Here is a 19,041-nt window from a genome sequence, read left to right on the forward strand (position 1 = left end):
ATGTATATATACATATATATATATTTATACAGATGATATATATATAGATATAATATATTTATATATAAATATGTTATATGTTGTGACATATAATAATAATATATATATATATATATCATAGTCTTCCTTGATCCATACAGGACGTTTTCATTCTTTTTGATGTGTGAGAAAACACTCGCAGATTGTTACTTCTTCACAATAATTTCCCATTGAATGTTTTGAGAGGAATTGCATAAAATTTTCAATAAATTTGTAAATTGAAATTTAAGTCAGGTATTAAAAATTGATCCTTAATAAATTACTCTTATTCGGTTTGAAAAGCTGGTTTTAAAATGACCATTAATAACTTATTTTCATTTGTCCTGACATTCAGTTTGATTGCTGATGAGTCGGTTGTGTTTAGTTGTCCTTGAATATATATTTATATATATATATTATATATATATTAAATATTATATATAATATATATATATATATATATATATATATATATATATATTATTTAGATTATATATATATAATATATTATATACAATATAAATATACGTTATCTTTTTATGAAATAATAAAGCATAATTAAATCGTTTATAGAAGCAATATATATATTATGAATATATATATATATTAATACAAATACTATGAATATCATCTAATATTTTAATATGAAAAAGGCCCAGTTAAACATCTATTTAAAAATTTGATTCTTATAAATAGGCACTTGATATATCAAAACATAAGTATAATGTCAGACAGGTGAATAACAATTTATATTTACAAAAACATAAATATTGGCCTTAAAAGACACCATCGATATCCTTAAAAAGGAGAATCCATTCTTAGTGACTCATTTTGGCCTCGGTAGAATCTGTCAAGATGGATCAGATTATGCGTTTTTCATTTCTTCAAGATAAATGAGGATTCATTGTGATTACGACTCCGATTTCACAAATGTTCCTCCAGGAGGGTTCATATTGTTGGTTTGATTGATATGACAAATGGAATTTTACGGTCAGGTGGTTTCTTAATCCCTCACTCCATTTAATCATGCCCTGTATTTCTAATATGTGAAAATTCCTCTCGGCGTATCTGATACATGCTCTGTTATTAATCAAGCGTATACCTTTATAAATATCCTAAGAGCTTATTTCTATAAATGCTTCTTCCCTTTTGTTATTTACAATCATGTTACACGAACTCGATCTTTTTTGGGATAATGGAAAATGATATTATTAGAACTGAGTTAGTGGCCTTTTGGATATTTTTTAAATTTATTTTGTTGTTGAAATCTATTTGTCTGTTGTGAGGATAATATTTATTACTTTATTAACAGCCCTTAAAATAATGTGTTATTGTTAGGGTGTTGCGGATCGTGTTAAATTCTTGAAGGTACTATTTGAACATATCCTTCTCAGAATAGGTTGCAGATATGACTAAAGAAAAATCGTGGTAGCTTAATGAATGTTAGACAATTAAGGTGGGTTTTCTATATACTGTAAATGCATTACCTGTTCTGTTTTATTATTATCAGTACATTAGGAGGACATTGAAATTATTATTATTTTGTAGATGGAACCGCCAGATCCATCGCCAAAAAGGGAGCTAATGAGGCCAAAAACCACCAGGGAATTTGGTCACTCCTCCTTCTTTGAAATCCTTAAGCATGGAGGCCAAGGCCAACACCTTATGTTTTTGTATATATACCATTGTAATTAACCTGTCCAATTCTAAAGTGAAATACAGAAACAAGTGCCCGAAATATATGGTTTCAACGTTTAAATAGTGTTTTATGGGCCTTCTTATATTCATATATATATATATTGTATATAAATATATATAATGTCACGATGCGTATCAAGTACCTGGTTACTACGCAACTAATCTCAAGATTCAAAAATATACCTCACTTCAGCCAGATACCTGAACTCTCATAACATTAATTATTACAACTGAGTACTCTAAAGGTAACAGTGATCCCTTAAGAAAAAACTTATTTATTACTTGAAAAATCAAACTAAGTCTATCAGAATATGTGTGAGGTATCAAAAATTAAGATAGAAATATTCTAGAGTAGAAGGGCATCACTCCATCAAAAAACTCTAACTGTTTCCCTGGTCTTAATTCACTTTAGCAAAACTAAAGAACAAAACATGTTTATCACTTTGCCTTATGCACACACAATCAATCCTATTCACTGGTGATCAACAAATGAAACACTTTTTCTAAAAATGTTAAATACAAAAATTTATTTTTAAATTCAAAGTTTATAACTAGAATTCACAATTAATTAGAATTCACAATCTGAAAAATTTACCATTACTTGAAAATAATACAACACTCAATTAATTCTTGAATTAAATTATGAAACAAAACAAATTCACAAAAACTTTATCAGGAATTTAAATCAATCAAGCAAAATTTAAACTATCAAGAATTACTAAAGATTTAAAAAGAAAATCTTAACACATGAGATATCAAAATCAAATATGCAATGCTGAATTACCAAGAAATACTTAAAATGTTACGTAAATAAATGTTACATCACAACATAAAAAATGTGAAAATATAAAGAGATTGTAAATAGAAAAACACACAAAAATACACATAAGATTTATCAATAATGATTTCACTTGGTGAAAATTTCCTAACTTATCATACCATGGTATTAATAAGTAAAATTCACGTTACCTTACACAACTTGTGAAAACCTCTGTAAATCACTTGCTGCAGCTGCACGTTACCACAATACACTTTTTTTTACCAGGCGCCAGTTACTGAACTAAATAACTTTGCTAAATTCAGATCTCAAAAGTTAATGCTAATATGTGACCACAAAACACTACATTAATCTCTTTCTAAGAACGAGAGAGAGAGAGGGAACCATATCGACTGGTCTCAGAAATCAGAATGAAACAAATTTTAGGATTCCAGTAACACGTGAAACAATTACATGATGTCATTAAAGCATTTTGGGTACGAGATACAAAAGGGAAGTTCTAGAAGCAGGGAGGTGACGTCACTAAAGCATTTTGGGTGCAAGATACAATAGAGAAGCTTCTAGAAGGAAAATGATGTCATCCCAGCAAAACGTTTTGAATGCAATCTTACAAAACATGGCGTAACTGATCAAGACACGTATTCTTTCTCTCAAAGTGGCATACGTGACTCGAACATGTAACAACGTGAAATTACTTGTCTCGAGCCCATATGGAACGAATCGGCGTTTGTTTTCGCAACCTGTCATCACTAACCCAAAACAAAGCGCTCGCTCTTATCTTAACTGATGACAATTAAAATGAAACAAGCCCTGGTGGACACACACACGTGTTCACATACTACGCTTTTATCAAGAAAGATATTATTCAAAACTACGTTACTATTAAAATTGTATTAACAATTCTAAATTACGCTATCAAGTTACTTAATCATTAGTTCTTTTGAGATCTGATGCCAAACTAAATATGACACTTTAGCGATCATTATCATTAAACATAACACATGAAAAAAGAAGTAAATATGTCAAAATTATAGGAGGCTATATGCATTACAAGGCAACATCATGAAAAAAAAAATATATATATATATATATATATATATATATATATATATATATATATATATATATATATATATATATATATATATATATGTGTGTGTGTGTGTGTGTGTGTGTGTATATATATATATATATATATATATATATATATATATATATATATATATATATATATATATATATATATATATATATATATATATATATATACATACATATATATATATCTTGGGAAAGGACAACTCAACGCCCGGCAACTCAGCGCCAGTGCAAATAAAATTAAATTATAAATAGTCATTTTAAAACATAGCTTTTTATAACCGAATAAAAGTAATTAGTTGAGGACCAATTTTTAATACATGACTTAAATTTTAATTTACAATTTTATAGAAAATTGTATGCACTTCCTCTCAAATATTCAGTGGGAGATCGTTGTGAAAAAGAAGTAACATTCTGAGTGTGTTTTCTCACACATGAAAAGGAATGAACACTTCCTTGTACCGACCAAGGAAGATAATATGATACATATGGCATGATAGCTGAAATGTTTTTACATTTGTACAGTGGCGTCATTTCAGATTTTTGTTGGGGGGTCAAAGATGATTTGGCGAGCGAAGTGAGCCTAACTAGCTGGGGTTTTTTGATTTTGAGCTATTTTATGTGCTTTTCGAAGCCACATGAGCAAGGTATTTCAGCAAAATAGGCAGACAAGCAAACACTATGTGTGATAGAGACAGACAGACAGACAGACAGATAGATATAACTTAATGTGGTGACACACTTGAATTTCGGTAGGAATAATGGAAAACCAGCTGCTGTTACTTCTTGGGGCTTGGGGGGGCAAGTTGAGGCTTGGGGGGGCAACTTGAGTCTTGGGGGGGGAGCAGTTGCCCTCCCCAGCCCCCCCCCCAAAGACGCCCCTGCATTTGTACATAGTTGCGTTTTTATGCATAGGCAATTGTGTCTGGCAAAAATACGTAAGAAACGTATTCTCTACAGCTTGTCTTTGGTCTGTGCTTCTGGCGACCACATGTCGGAGGTCGGCCCTCATGGTCTGCCTGGAGGGTGCCAGTAGGGCCCACCTACAAGCCAGTCTAAGAGATGTGCACACCAAGGTCTAGAGGTCTACCCATTTGCAACCCAAAATAAGACCTTTTCCACGCAGTTTAGTTCGTGACGTCAGCTCCTCCTGTCTTTTGGCTGCTCCCAAATCTGGACCTTAAGCAGCAAGAGTAAACAAGTGGACCAATTACTTACAAACACCTGCAGTGTAGAGATCAACAAGAAATACTCCCGCAGTATTTTTCAATTTTACATAGCTATCATTGTAAATTTAAAAATATTAGTTCCCGTTTTCCTGAGGGTAGAAGCAAATTCATTTCTCTAGTTGACAAATTGTTTTAGAAAAAAACCCTCCAGAAATGCTTATGGACTTGATTTAATATCTCAAAATAAAGTAATAGATGAAGCAACTGAGGTATTTTCATCAATGAAAGTGTCTGGGAGCAAAGGACTTTATCCTTTTCAAAGGCGATTGATAATATCTTGCAAGTCTTTGCCTAAGTTGTTGGAAATGGCGAAGTCCATATATAATATTGACTCACAGATTAAATCAAGATGGACTAGAGCATTTTTTTTTTTTTGTTTACGGAAAATAGAAGGATGTTATCAGCGCCCATCGATAGTTACCGTCAAATATCGTGTAAGATCTCATCTATTAGGAAAAAACAGTTCACTGATGGGGTCAAAGCACAATGTAGAAGAAAATGGCACCGGGGATAATATGCCATCGAGTTCATTTTCACGTATCCCTGATAATGAAGCTCCATTTCCAGAAAAAAGATGGCAACTCTGCAGCGGGAACCAACCATCTCTGCAATACTCTTTTGTTTGCCAGATGATGACTGCGAATCATCGAACGAAAATATTGAAAGTGGTCCGGCTATGGAAATTAGTGAAATGGAAAAAGTTACAGAAGAAGGTTTACTTTATTTTGGTGGCTTCATTGCCCATAAGTTTCCACATTACAACTTTCTTGCATCAAAAGGGCCAGCTGGTGATAATTCTTAGAGAAGGAAAGTGAATGAAACCTACCAAGGATTTTCTAAGGAAATTAAAAGTGATGGAAAAACTTTTCAAATGTCACTACAGGGAACAAGTCTTTAAAACCAGGCAAAGGGACTATAGGGTTATAATCTTCCAACATTGCAATGTTGGTTTCACTTCCTAACGATATAATTTCACATTTTGTTCGCTGTAGGAATCTCAACAAGACCGTCACTTCTACTACAAAATTAAAGTTGAAGAAACATGAAGTGATATATTGTGTATGCTATTCAATTTATAGATATTTATCATATTTACTGAATTTTACCAATAAATTAATGCACTGTGTTTATATAGAAAGACGTACAGGACTATCATTTTGTAAATATTAATCGCAAAGGTTTGTAACAAGAGTTTCATTTCTCCTCCTTATTGTTTGTACAATTTTATGAGTAAATTAACGTAGTTCTTTGTATACAATAACTTACATGAATCTCCTTTTGTAATAAGATTTATCTTAAAAATATGTATTAAGTGTTTCGTTTATCGTTTTGCTTGTATATAGTTTTTTTATTTGTTGGCTGACTACAGTTTTCGCCTTGACCATTACAAAAAAGTAAATAATTTATAGCTTTTTTGTTGTTGTTGGCTGACATATAATTTATTCACTTGATATAATTTAAGTCAGCAAATAAAATTATTTATTACTGTAAAATATTCAACAGCAAAACGGAAACAAACCTCAAATAATATTGAATTGCAAAGCGAAGTTGAGCCCGAGTGGCAGAGATGACGTCACGCACTTCATTCGCCAGTGACAAACCCCGCGCGACTTGTGCAAGGCTGCACACTATGACAGCCAACACCAGTATGAGTATGGGGCTGTGAATTCTCTCTACGAATTGTTTGAAACGATGTAAATACTTTCGACAATGGTTAACAGAAGTATGTGAAGGCAGATGATAGAATTTTGCAGATTATTACTTCTTTTTCACAGCGATCTCCCACTGAATATTTGAGAGGAATTTCATACAATTTTCGATAAATTTGTAAATTAAAATTTAATTTATGTATTAAAAATTGTTCCTTAATGATTTACTTTTATTTGGTTTTAAAAAGCTATGCTTTAAAATTACCATTAATAAGTTCATTTTATTTGTCCTGGCATTCAGTTAGTTGTATTGGCGTTGAGTTATCCTAGTGCTGAGTCGGCAGTGATATGTGTGTGTGTGTATGTATGTATGTATGTATGTATGTATATATATATATATATATATATATATATATATATATATATATATATATATATATATATATATATACATATACAGTATTTATATATTTATATATATGTAGACATAGATATATATGGACATATACAAATATATATGTTCCTCGTTGGACTGGTCGTTACCGTTCTCGGCTAGCACTCTGCAGGGCCAGAGTTCGAATCTCCGGCTGGCCAATGAAGAATTAGAGGAATTTATTTCTGGTGATAGAAATTCATTTCTCGGTATAATGTGGTTTGGATTCCACAATAAACTGTAGGTTCCGTTGCTAAGTAACCAATTGGTTCTTAGCCACATAAAATAAGTCTAATCCTTTGGGCCAGCCCTAGGAGAGCTGTTAATGAGCTCAGTGGTCTGGTTAAACTAAAGGTATACTTAACAAATATATATACATTAAATATAATATAATATATACTTAACAAATATATATACATATACATATATATATATATATATATATATATATATATATATATATATATATATATATATATATATATATATATATATATATAATAGCCACAATGCCCTTTATCTTCTTGAATTCTTTGTGCTCATTTGGATAGGCTTGTCACTACAAAGCCTTAAGATCCAAGTGCAAGAAATATGAAAAATTATGATGCCCTGTAGCGGGAAACAAACCCAGGTTACCATAATCACAACGAGGGCACATTGCCGACGTGACCTCGTCGTGATTATGGTTAGGCTGATCTGTTACATACATATAAAGTATGATGGTCGTTGTTTATAAGCAAATAAAGTTACAGTTATTTGGTACTGATAGTGTTAGATGAGGAATGATTGGGAGTTGCCCTTGGACACCCCTTCATTCTTTTACTTGCCCTTATCCAGATTTCCCTATTATCCAACATGCGCTGGCTCTATTAATTCAGATAATCGAAGGATTACTGTATGTATATATATATATATATATATATATATATATATATATATATATATATATATATATATATATATATATATATAATCAGAAAGCTACAAACATCCTTTAATATCCAATTCACTCTACTTGAAATAATATATTTTCATATATGTTACCAAGGGGAATTTTAGTTGATAATAAGTCCACCGTCCCGTGGCGTCGAACCAGCGACGGACGAGGAATCAGGACTACAGTGACGCACTAACGCAGTCGGCCACAAGTCCTGTAGTCCTGATTCCTCGTCCGTCGCTGGTTCGATATGAACGGACGGTGACTTATTATCAACTAAATATTATATTCGGTAATATATATATATGAAAATATATTATTTATAATAGGTAGAGAATTGGATATTAAAGGACGTTTGTAGCTTTATGATTGTATATGATATATATCACGGTGATGTGATAAATAGTCATATATATATATATATATATATATATGTATATATATATATATATATATATATATATATATATATATATATATATATATATATATATATATATATATATATATATATATATATATATATATGTATATATATATATATATATATATATATATATATATGAAAAATTCTGACACTATATAGGTGAAAAATTCTGACACTCAGGTGAAACTCAAACTTGCACCTAGAATATCAGAACAAGGTAATGATATCCACTTGACCACAAAGAAAGGCAGAAGTCAAGTCCTGCTCGTGCATACATATACTTGTCAATTTCAGACAGATCTGCTAGAGCTGGAATAAACACACCTTCACCATCATAACAAAGTGTTTGATCGTTTATTTCTTTTTAAGCTGATATATATATATATATATATATATATATATATATATATATATATATATATATATATATATATATATATATATATATATATATATATATATTTAGAGTCTACTAGTGACTTTAGACCAGATACAAATATAACTGTAATAACCACAATGCCCCCTTAACTTCTTAATTTTTTCACATTTTGTGGTCAAGTGGATATCGTTATCTCGTTCTGATATTCCAATTGAGAGTCCCAGCCTCCCATGCATGTAAGTATTTCTTCTGAGGCTTCCTCTTTGGATTTGAGCCTTTGTAGTTACAAGTGTATCCAAAAAGTTTAATAGGACGTTGTGGTTATTACAATTACACACACACACACACACACACACACACACACACACACACATATATATATATATATATATATATATATATATATATATATATATATATATATATATATATATATATATATATATATATATATAGTCACAAAGTGTACCAAGTACCTGGTTATTACACAACTAATAACAGAATTCAAAAATTTACCTTACTTCAACCAGATACCTGAACTCTCATAACAATAAAAATTACAACTGAGTACTCTAAAGGTAACATTGGTCCCTTAAAAAACTCATTAATCACATGAAAAATCAAACTAAGTTTATCAAAACAAGTGTGAGGTATCAACAATTAAACAAGAAATATACTAGAGTAAAAAGCATCACTCCATCAAACAACTTTAAACTGTTTCCCCAGTCTTAATTCACTTCAGCAAAACTAAAGGAAGAAAAAATGTTTATTACTTAGCCCTATGCACACAATTAATCCTATTCACTGGTGTCAATAACTGAAACACTTTTTTTAAAAACACTAAATACAAAAACTTATTTTTAAATTCAGAATTTATAAATAGAATTCACAATCTGAAATATTTACTATTACTGAAACAACACAAAAATTTAATTAATTCTTGAGTTAAATTATTAAACAAAAACTAGATCACAAAACTTTAATTTATCAAGAAATTAAATTAATCAAGCAAAATTTGAAATATCAAGAGTTACTCAAGATTTGAAAGGAAAATCTTAAAAAAATGAAAATTAAATCAAGTACGCAATATTAAATTATCAAGAAATATTTAAAATGCTAAGTAAATAAATGTTAAATCACCAATATATAAAATGTGAAAAATCAAGAGATTTCAACACAAGTACACAAAAATACACAAAAGATTTACCAATAATAATTTCACTAAGGCAAAAATTCTGTAATATACCTAATTATACCATGGTAATAATAAGCAAATTTCACTTTACCTTACACAAGCTTGTGAAATCTTGCAAAATTGCAGCTGCTTTAAATTCACAAAACACATTTTTTTTGTAAAGCGCCCTTACGAAATACACTTTTCCCACGTTCGGATCTCAAAAGCTAAGATTAATATTAATGACCACACAAATATTCTATGTTGATAACTTCTCTCTTTTGAGAGAGAGAGAGAGAGAGAGAGAGAGAGAGAGAGAGAGAGAGAGAGAGAGAAGGAACCAACACTAATGGTCTCTGAAACCAGAATGACCAAACTGTAGGGTTCCAGTGGGAAATGAAACAATCAGACGACGTCAGAACAAAGCGTGATCAGAGCAACGCGATCCTACAAAACATGGTGTAATCAATCGAGATACATGCATTTACTCTCAAAAAGGCATATATGACTCAAACAAAAAAATTGTATGGGACGAAGCTCTTAACGAAATCTCAACGCCATCAAAACAGATGGCAGCTGGCAGCCACAAACTGCACGCTTTCAAAACAAGACAAAGGACCAAAGTTGGTTTCCAGAACTGTACATGAAACATTGTGAAATCATTCATCTTTTCTCATATGAGACAAAGCTTTTACAAAAATCTTAACACGACCTGATTGCTGTTCCTGTGCTTGTTAACTCATTACTCTCGCAACAATAACTGAACCAAAACATGACATGTGAAATGACGAGTATAGAACACTTGTTGCTAGGGGACAAAATGAGCAGTCACATACTACATTACTATTAAAATGTATTACCAATTTTAAATTACGCTGTTAAGTTATCTAAATCACTAACTCTTTTGAGATCTGACACTATACTACATATGATATTTCAACAATTATTGTCATTACACATAATACATTACAACCAGAACAGTAAATATATAAAAATCATAGAATGATATACACATTACAAGGCAGTATCATGATATTCCTCCCCCCAGAAGATTAGTTATCCCATGTTTGAATCCAGTGATTCACAATGGGAAAAATAATCTGCAATTATTTTGTTCCTTCCAAAAATGTTCTCTATTTCTACACAGTATGGTTACAAAATCACTCAGGAGCTGCTACAGCTGAGAAATTCAGACAGCGATAAAATCCAGCCATGCCAAAAAATCTCTGTAGTTGTTTCTACCTCTGTCATTTCCTTCTTCCTGGAGTTTCAATCGCATAAGTTTGATCACCTAACTTGTCTATTATTTTATAAGGACCTTGAAGCTTATTAGTAAGGGGGAAATCTTTTCACTGGTAAAAACACTAGAACTTGCTGTCTTACACTAAAACTCATTAGCATAGTTTTAGCATCATATCTCCTTTTCATTATCTCTTGACTTATTTTCAGATTTTCTACAGAGAATTTTTTAATTTCTCCTAACCTTTTCCTCAAGTTCTTCACATATTCTCCTTGGATTTCCCCTTGATTTTCTTCCCAGTTCTCAGCAAGAATCTTCAACGGACCTCTCATGTCTCGACCAAAAATCATTTCATTTGGTGAACACCCCATACTTTCTTGATAAGCATTCTTAACTTCAAACAACATCAAGGGTAAACCAGCATCCCATTCTCTTCCTGATTCATTACAATACTTAGTTAACATCATTTTCAAAGTCTGGTGGAACCTTTCCAAGGCTCCTTGAGTCTCTGGATGATAAGCAGTTTATAACTGTTGTTTAACCCCTAACAAGTTCATCACATCCTGGAACAATTTTAAAGTAAAGTTTGTTCCTTTATCACTTTGCACAATGTCTGGTATTCCAAACTTGGAGAAAAACTCACCAACTTCTCAGCAATTACCTTTGCACTTATACTTCTTACAGGAATCGCCTCAGGATACCTTGTCACTGGACACATTAGTATTAACAGATATTAATTTTCTTTCTTTGTTTTTGGAAGCGACCCAACCACATCTATAATCACCTTGCTAAAGGGTCCTCCTCTAACTTCTATGGGTTGTAGGAGGGGGTCCTTCTGAATGGTTTCATTCTGTTTTCCAGCTATCTGGCATGTGTGACATTCTCGACAGAACCTGCTAACTTACTTGTGAAGTCCAGGCCAAAAACAAACTTCATAATCTTCTCAACAGTCTTCCTGATTCCCATATGTCCAGACTCTTGCGCTACTGCTACCACTTGCTTCCTCAATGGATATGGAATCAAAATTTGATGATATTCATCCATTAAGCATTTCCTGGTATATCTGCAGGTCGATGCTTCCTCATTAGCAATCTTCCTTTAGATGATAACAGTTATGAGTTTGTTGCATCTCTTCTTGTCAACAACTCTGAAGAACAAGTCAACCAACGTCGTATTCTTCTTCTGCAGTTCCATTAGCTTCTCTCTAGTCATTTGACCAACTTCAAGGGCTGAACTCTCCATATCTTCTAACTGCTACTGTAGTTTCACTACTACCTTCAGGAACACTCAGACTACTCTTGAGTCTCTTCAAGAACAACAGGATCCTCTTCTTCTTGGGAAATATCTTCATTGCTAACACAAGGGGAAACTTCACTTTCCTGGAACAGCTCTTCTGAACTCAAAGATCCTTCACTTGATCCTTCTGGTGCAGGTAAATCCCCAGTTTCTTCACTTGCAGACATAGTTCTCTTCATACTCCTGGTAGTTACACTACTTGGAAACAGGTGGGTTTTTTTTCTCTAAATCTACCGTAGGACTAATCTGCAACAGTTTATCTGTCACTATAGGACAAGGAAGAAATGGTACACACCAACTTCATTACCCAGTAAAACATGAGTCCTTTACAGCAAAATCAACATTCCCTGTCACCAGTTCATGTAACAGGTGCAAGCGGCATATAGGAGTTACCTCTTCTCCTCCCATACCCTTCAAAATAACTGAATCTCTGGAGAGATTCTTCTCCAACTGTGGGTGAGCACCATGAACTACCACACTATGGTTACTCCCCGTATCACATAACACCTTGACTGGTACCTGCACACTCCCTCCTTGAGTTGCCAGCGTACCTTCATAGATATATGGCTTAAAAGCCTCCAAGCTGCTCAGCCACTCACTGCTTGAGGTTACATTTCCACTGGTTGCTAAACACTCAGCTTGTTTAGTCTCAGTCTTCCCAACTGTCTCAGTCTTCCCCACATTGCTCTTCATAGTTTGCTTCACCTGGTTACCTTTAACCACTTGACCAACTGGCTTGGTGTGCTGTTGTGTCTGATAACAGTCTCGACTGTAGTGTCCTACTCTTCCGCACTTGAAGCAGACAACATTAGTCTTCTGCATCTGCCTTGAGAAACTGGATGATGAGGATTTAACATTCAATTGCTGAGGGGTATTACCTGGCTTTTTACTGGCATTGCCACTAGAAGGATTCTCAGTAGTAATGTTCCTGAAATTTGGATGAGACCTGAAACCTGTGCATTGTTGGTTCTGGTACTTGACATTATAGTTCCTTTTGCTACAAATTATATTGTAGTCCTCACTCAGTTTAGCAGCTCTCTCTCTCTCTCTCTCTCTCTCTCTCTCTCTCTCTCTCTCTCTCTCTCTCTCTCTCTCAAATAAGCTCTTATGTGTTCAGGAATTCCTCTTAAGATATTGCTCTAGGACTACTAACTCCTCAAGTTCGTCCATTGATTTAACTTTAGCAGCCTCCAACCATCATTTGAAACATCTGACTTTGTAGGCATAATCCAAGAAAGTCATCTTGTCATCCTTTCTCAAAGATCTGAATCTTTCATTGTAATATTAAGGGGTCATCGGGTAAACTTGTAGCAAATTATGTTTGAGTACCTTGTACTCTTTACACTGATCAGCTGCTGAGGCTAAGTAGGCACTTCTTCCTTTACCAATGAGAACATTCTGTAACAAGACTGACCATTTATCTTGTGGCCATCCCTTACCTGAAGCCACTTTTTCAAAGTGATCAAAAAACTCATCTGGAGCTTCTTCTGTAGACTTTTGAATTAACTCCTGCTCTCCTACTACATCAAATACAGGCTCTTGAGTACCTTGGATAGGGTTAGACGGTGTCACCACACGTAACTGGGAGCAAGCTGCTGTTAATTTCATCTCTCTCTCATAATTTTCTTGCTTCCTTGCTCTTATTCTTTCTTCTCTTGCTCTTTCTCTTTCATCTTCTGCTGTTTTTTCTTCTCTCTCTTTTCTTTCTCTTTTCTCTCTATCATCTCTTTCCCTTTCTGCCTGCATTTTCTCTCTTTCAGCCTGCATCTTCAATTTAATCAGACTTTCTTCTCTTTCCTCTCTTTCTTTTTCTGTTTACATTTTCTCTCTTTCAGCCTGCATCTTTAGCTTAAGCAAACTTTCTTCTGCTTCTATGTATCTAAGCTCTACCTCTGCATCACTTTTCTCTTCTTTTGCTCTTGCTTATTTATAAATTCTTCCTCAGTTGCATTCAATAATTCTTGTGCCTCTCCTAATCTTTATTTATTTTACCAGAGTCCATCAATGCTTGGATTGCAATACATCTGATTTGTGTCTTAATCATACCACTAGACACATTACCCCCACATGCCACTGCTAAAGCAGTCCACTGTGCCTTAGTCAGGTTGGATTCAGATAACTCTTGGATGGAAGGAGCTGCTAAAAACTTCTGAATATTGAACAGAGCCATTTTCTCTTAAGTTAAGCAACTGAATAACTCACAATACAATACAAAAATAATTATGTGGTCACTCTCCTATCAGAATATATCCCTAACACCACCAGTATGAACCATAAACCAGAGTGATATTTTGTTTTGTTCCCAGGTCTGGGCACCAAAATTGTCATGAAACATAACAAATACCTGGTTATTAAACAACTAGTCACAGAATTTAAAAATTTACCTCACTTCAACCAGATACCTGAACTCTCATGACGAAAAAAAATTATGACTGAGTACTCTGAAGGTAACAGTGATCCCTTAAAAAACTCATTAATCTCATGAAAAATCAAACTAAGTTTATCAAAACAAGTGTGAGGTATCGACAGTTAAACAAGAAAACAACTTTAAACTGTTTCCTTGGTCTTAATTCACCTCAGCAAGAATAAATGAAACACTGTTTTTAAAAACACTAAATACAAAAACTTATTTTTAAATTCAAAATTTACAATTAGAATTCACAGTCTGAAAAATTTACTATTACTTGAGAACAACAAAAAAATTTATTAATTCTTGGGTTAAATTATCAAACAAAAACTGCATCACAAAAATTTAATTTATCAAGAAATTAAATTAAGCAAAATTTAAACTATCAATAATTACACAAGATTTAAAAGGAAAATCTTAAAAAATGAAAATTAAATCAAGTATGCAATGTTAAATTATCAAGAAATATTTAGAATTCCAAATAAATAAATGTTAAATTACCAATATATAAAATGTGAAAAATCAAGAGATTGCAAACACAAGAACACAAAAATACATAAAAGATTTACCAATAATAATTTCACTAAGGCAAAATTTCCATAATATACCTTATTATACCACGGTAATAATTAGCAAATTTCACATTACCTTACACAAGCTTGTGAAAACTTTCACAAAATCACAGCTGCTTTAAATTCACAAAACACTTTTTTTTTTGTAAGGCGCCATTACCAAATGCACTTTTCCTACACTCAGATCTCAAAAGCTAAGATAAATATCAATGACCACACAAATATTGTACGTTAATAACTTCTCTCTTTTGAAGAAAGAGAGAGAGGGAACCACCACTAATGGTCTCTGAAATCAGAATGACCAAACTTTAGGGGTTCCAGTAGGAAATGAAACAGACGATGCTAGAACAATATGTAATCAGAGCAACGCAATCCTGCAAAACATGATGTAATCGATTGAGATACGTGCATTTACTCTCAAAAAGCCGTATGTGACTCAAACAAAAAAATCGTATGGGACAAAGCTCTTAACGAAATCGCAACACCATCAAAACAGATGGCAGCTGGCAGCCACAAACTGCACGTTTTCAAAACAAGACGAAGAACCAAAGTTGGTTTCCAGAACAGTACATGAAACGTTATGAAATCATTCATCTTTTCTCATATGAGACAAAGCTTTTACAGAAATCTTAAAATGACTTGATTGTTATTCCCGCGATTGTTAACTCATTACTCTCGTGATGATAACTGAACCAAAACATGACATATGAAATCACGAGTGTAGAACACTTGTTGCTAGGGGACAAAATGTGCGGTCACATACTACATTACTATTAAAATGTATTACCAATTTAGATTACATTGTTAAGTTATCTAAGTCACTAACTCTTTTGAAATCTGACACTACACTACATATGATATTTCAACAATTATTATCATTACACATAATACATTACAACCAGAACAGTAAATATATAAAAATCATTGAATGATATACACTTTGCAAGGCAATATCATGAATATCTATATATATATATATATATATATATATATATATATATATATATATATATAGATATAGATATATAGATATATATATATATATATATATATATATATATATATATATATATATATATATATATATATATATATATATATATATATATATATATATATATATATATATATATATATATATATAAAGAACCTACTGGACACTTTTTACTAGATGCATATGTAATTGTAATAACCACAATGTCCTATTAACCTTTTGGATTCACTGGTAACTTCAAAGCCTCACATCCAAAGAAGAAGCCTCAGAAGACATACTTACGTGCATGGGAGACTGGAACTCTCAACTGGAATATCAGAACGAGATAACGATATCCACTTGACCACAAAATGAGAAGAAATTAAGAAGTTAAGAGGGCATTGTGGTTATTACAGTTGTATTTGTATCTGGTATAAAGTGACTAGTAGAATTTAAATATATATATCAGCTTAAAAAGCAATAAACAATCAAATACTTTGTTATGATGGTGAAGGTGTGTTTATTCCAGTTCTAGCAGATCTGTCTGAAATTGACAAGTATATGTATGCACGAGCAGGACTTGACTTCTGCCTTTCTTTGTGGTCAAGTAGATATCATTACCTTGTTCTGATATTCTAGGTGCAAGTTTGAGTTTCACCTGAGTGTCAGAATTTCTTCATCTATATATATACAGTACATGTGTGTGTGCATATGTCTGTGTATTTGTTTGTGTGTGCGTGTGTGTGTGAAGTATAGAGCTCAGAGAATATTCCAGTAAAGAGAACATGTTCATATTTATTGGCCAATGTTTTGGGACTGTCCATTTTCATGGCTAAGAAAGATAAAGATATTGTAAGATTCAACCTCGTTAAGAGGGTAAACAATCTGTAATATATTCTTAGGGGCACTAGAACATCTAGAAATAAAATTTAGAAAGGTAAAAAAGTACAATATGTCAAAAAAATATGAACTCTGTATCAAAAAAATTGAGAAAAAAACATTTTAGTCATTTAAGGAGACCAGCCTATCAGTTACAGGTAAAAGATCTAATTAACCACGGAAAAAATACCTTAAAGGAAGACTTAAGAGATATCAGTGTTTGGGGGTGATGTTTTAGACGATACCTTAATGTTTAAAATCAACAAAGGGGAGTTAGATAATAGGCTAAACGAACTTCCAGTAATAATTTCCTGGCTGCCATGTAGCCCCCAAGGTTACATCCCAGGTTAGTCAACATAGAGACTGAAGATCACTTTAGAAGAGGTCTAGGAGCTGTATGCTAATGAAAAGACCCAGAGGATCACACGTTACAGGATGGGATAATGGACATGCCACTAAAATCTTGTTCCTGATTACAGGTCACTTCTGGAATATCTTGGGGTGAGGTTGCTGCCAGGGTCAAGACTCGTTCGGAAAAACAGTGCAGAACAAAGTGGCTGAATTACTTAAACTGGAAAAGAACTTCAGGTGTTGAATGGAGCAAAGCCGATGATATTCAGTTAATATGCAGGTAAATGTGTTGTATCATATGCTTTAGCTTTTCACTAGTGTTATAAATTTTTTTTCATGCAGAATTCACTTCCTACTTTTTGAGTATTGCTTTGTTTTTATATTATTTAAAATAGTTTTTCCTTAGTGTTTAATTTACATATCATATGTAGTGTTACATGTTTGTGGTGGCACAAAAATGCCCTGGATAGCGTAACATTTTGGATGAAAGTAGGTAATGGTTAAATTTATTGTATATTAATTTTATAATATTTAACTTTCTAATCCCTCCAGTTAAGTGCAATGTCAGTTTAAGGGATACAATCTTTTCATTGACAATTATTCATTCTTAGGCTAAGTGTCTGTGGTGTAGAAGAGGAATCACAAGTTGATTGGGCAGTTTTAGCACGTGGGTGGCCTGCTTGTCGATCGCCACATTGGTTAAGAGGGAAGTGGTGGAACTTGAAGAAAAGACTCCCTCACTCTTCAGAGAATAGCAGCCTTGGAGGTAAAATTAAATGCATCCCTGTTCTTTTGAGTCCAGTTAATCACCAGAGGACGAATTTAATACATCTATATGCATGTGAAAGTGATGAGTGGTGTCCAATTAATGCTTCACTTATTGGGATGACTTGGATTCATTCGTTGACAAGGTTAATGTGCCACCTTCAGGGTGGTGCAGTCGTGGCACTTCCTAGAAGTATCAGATCATGAAAAAATCAAGGATGCCTCTCCATCCTCTAGGCAGCTTACATAAAAGAAGGAAAACTATCAATTAATTTTTGCACATTACTGACCCTCACCTTGTTCTACCTTGCTCATCGTTCCCTTTAACCTCTCTTCAAATGAGTTAATTGGATGAAAAAGAAATGTTCTCATGCAGTTTGTCTTCTATTTTGCATTGTGTGTCCGCTGATAATAGGAATTGGAACGTTCAAGAACATCCAGACAAGCGTACTACATTTTAGAATTGAAAATCAGACTATTTTTTCGAAACTGATAGGAAATTTGCTTCCCCAAATATGTAAGGAAAAAAGTCTCTCTCCAACTAAAAATAATCTTGTGATTTTCCAGATTAATTGACCCAGGGCCCTGTCAAATAAGGTCCAAATCCAGATAAGGGCCAGTAAAAAAACTAAGGATGTAAACAGTAGCTCAGTACCCTTCATTGTCAACACTGCATAACCATAAACACTCAGTATGCTTGTAAACAACAGCCATCACACTTTAAACTGAAAACTTGTT

The 19,041-nt window shown here is 32.9% G+C and overlaps 1 protein-coding gene across 12 annotated transcripts in view; it reads left to right on the top strand.

Moving 5' to 3' along the window:
* Nucleotides 1-19,041, top strand: part of LOC136851231 (cyclin-D-binding Myb-like transcription factor 1) — a 672,051-nt gene that overhangs the window by 483,322 nt on the left and 169,688 nt on the right. For all 12 annotated transcript variants that reach the window (XM_067125176.1, XM_067125181.1, XM_067125178.1 and 9 more), the window contains exons 9-10: nt 17,667-17,818; nt 18,150-18,304. In XM_067125176.1, the coding sequence (XP_066981277.1) occupies nt 17,667-17,818; nt 18,150-18,304 (307 nt within the window). The remainder of the gene's footprint in view (nt 1-17,666; nt 17,819-18,149; nt 18,305-19,041) is intronic.

Source organism: Macrobrachium rosenbergii, chromosome 23 (genome assembly GCF_040412425.1).
Source record: "Macrobrachium rosenbergii isolate ZJJX-2024 chromosome 23, ASM4041242v1, whole genome shotgun sequence".
Taxonomy (NCBI): domain Eukaryota; kingdom Metazoa; phylum Arthropoda; class Malacostraca; order Decapoda; family Palaemonidae; genus Macrobrachium; species Macrobrachium rosenbergii.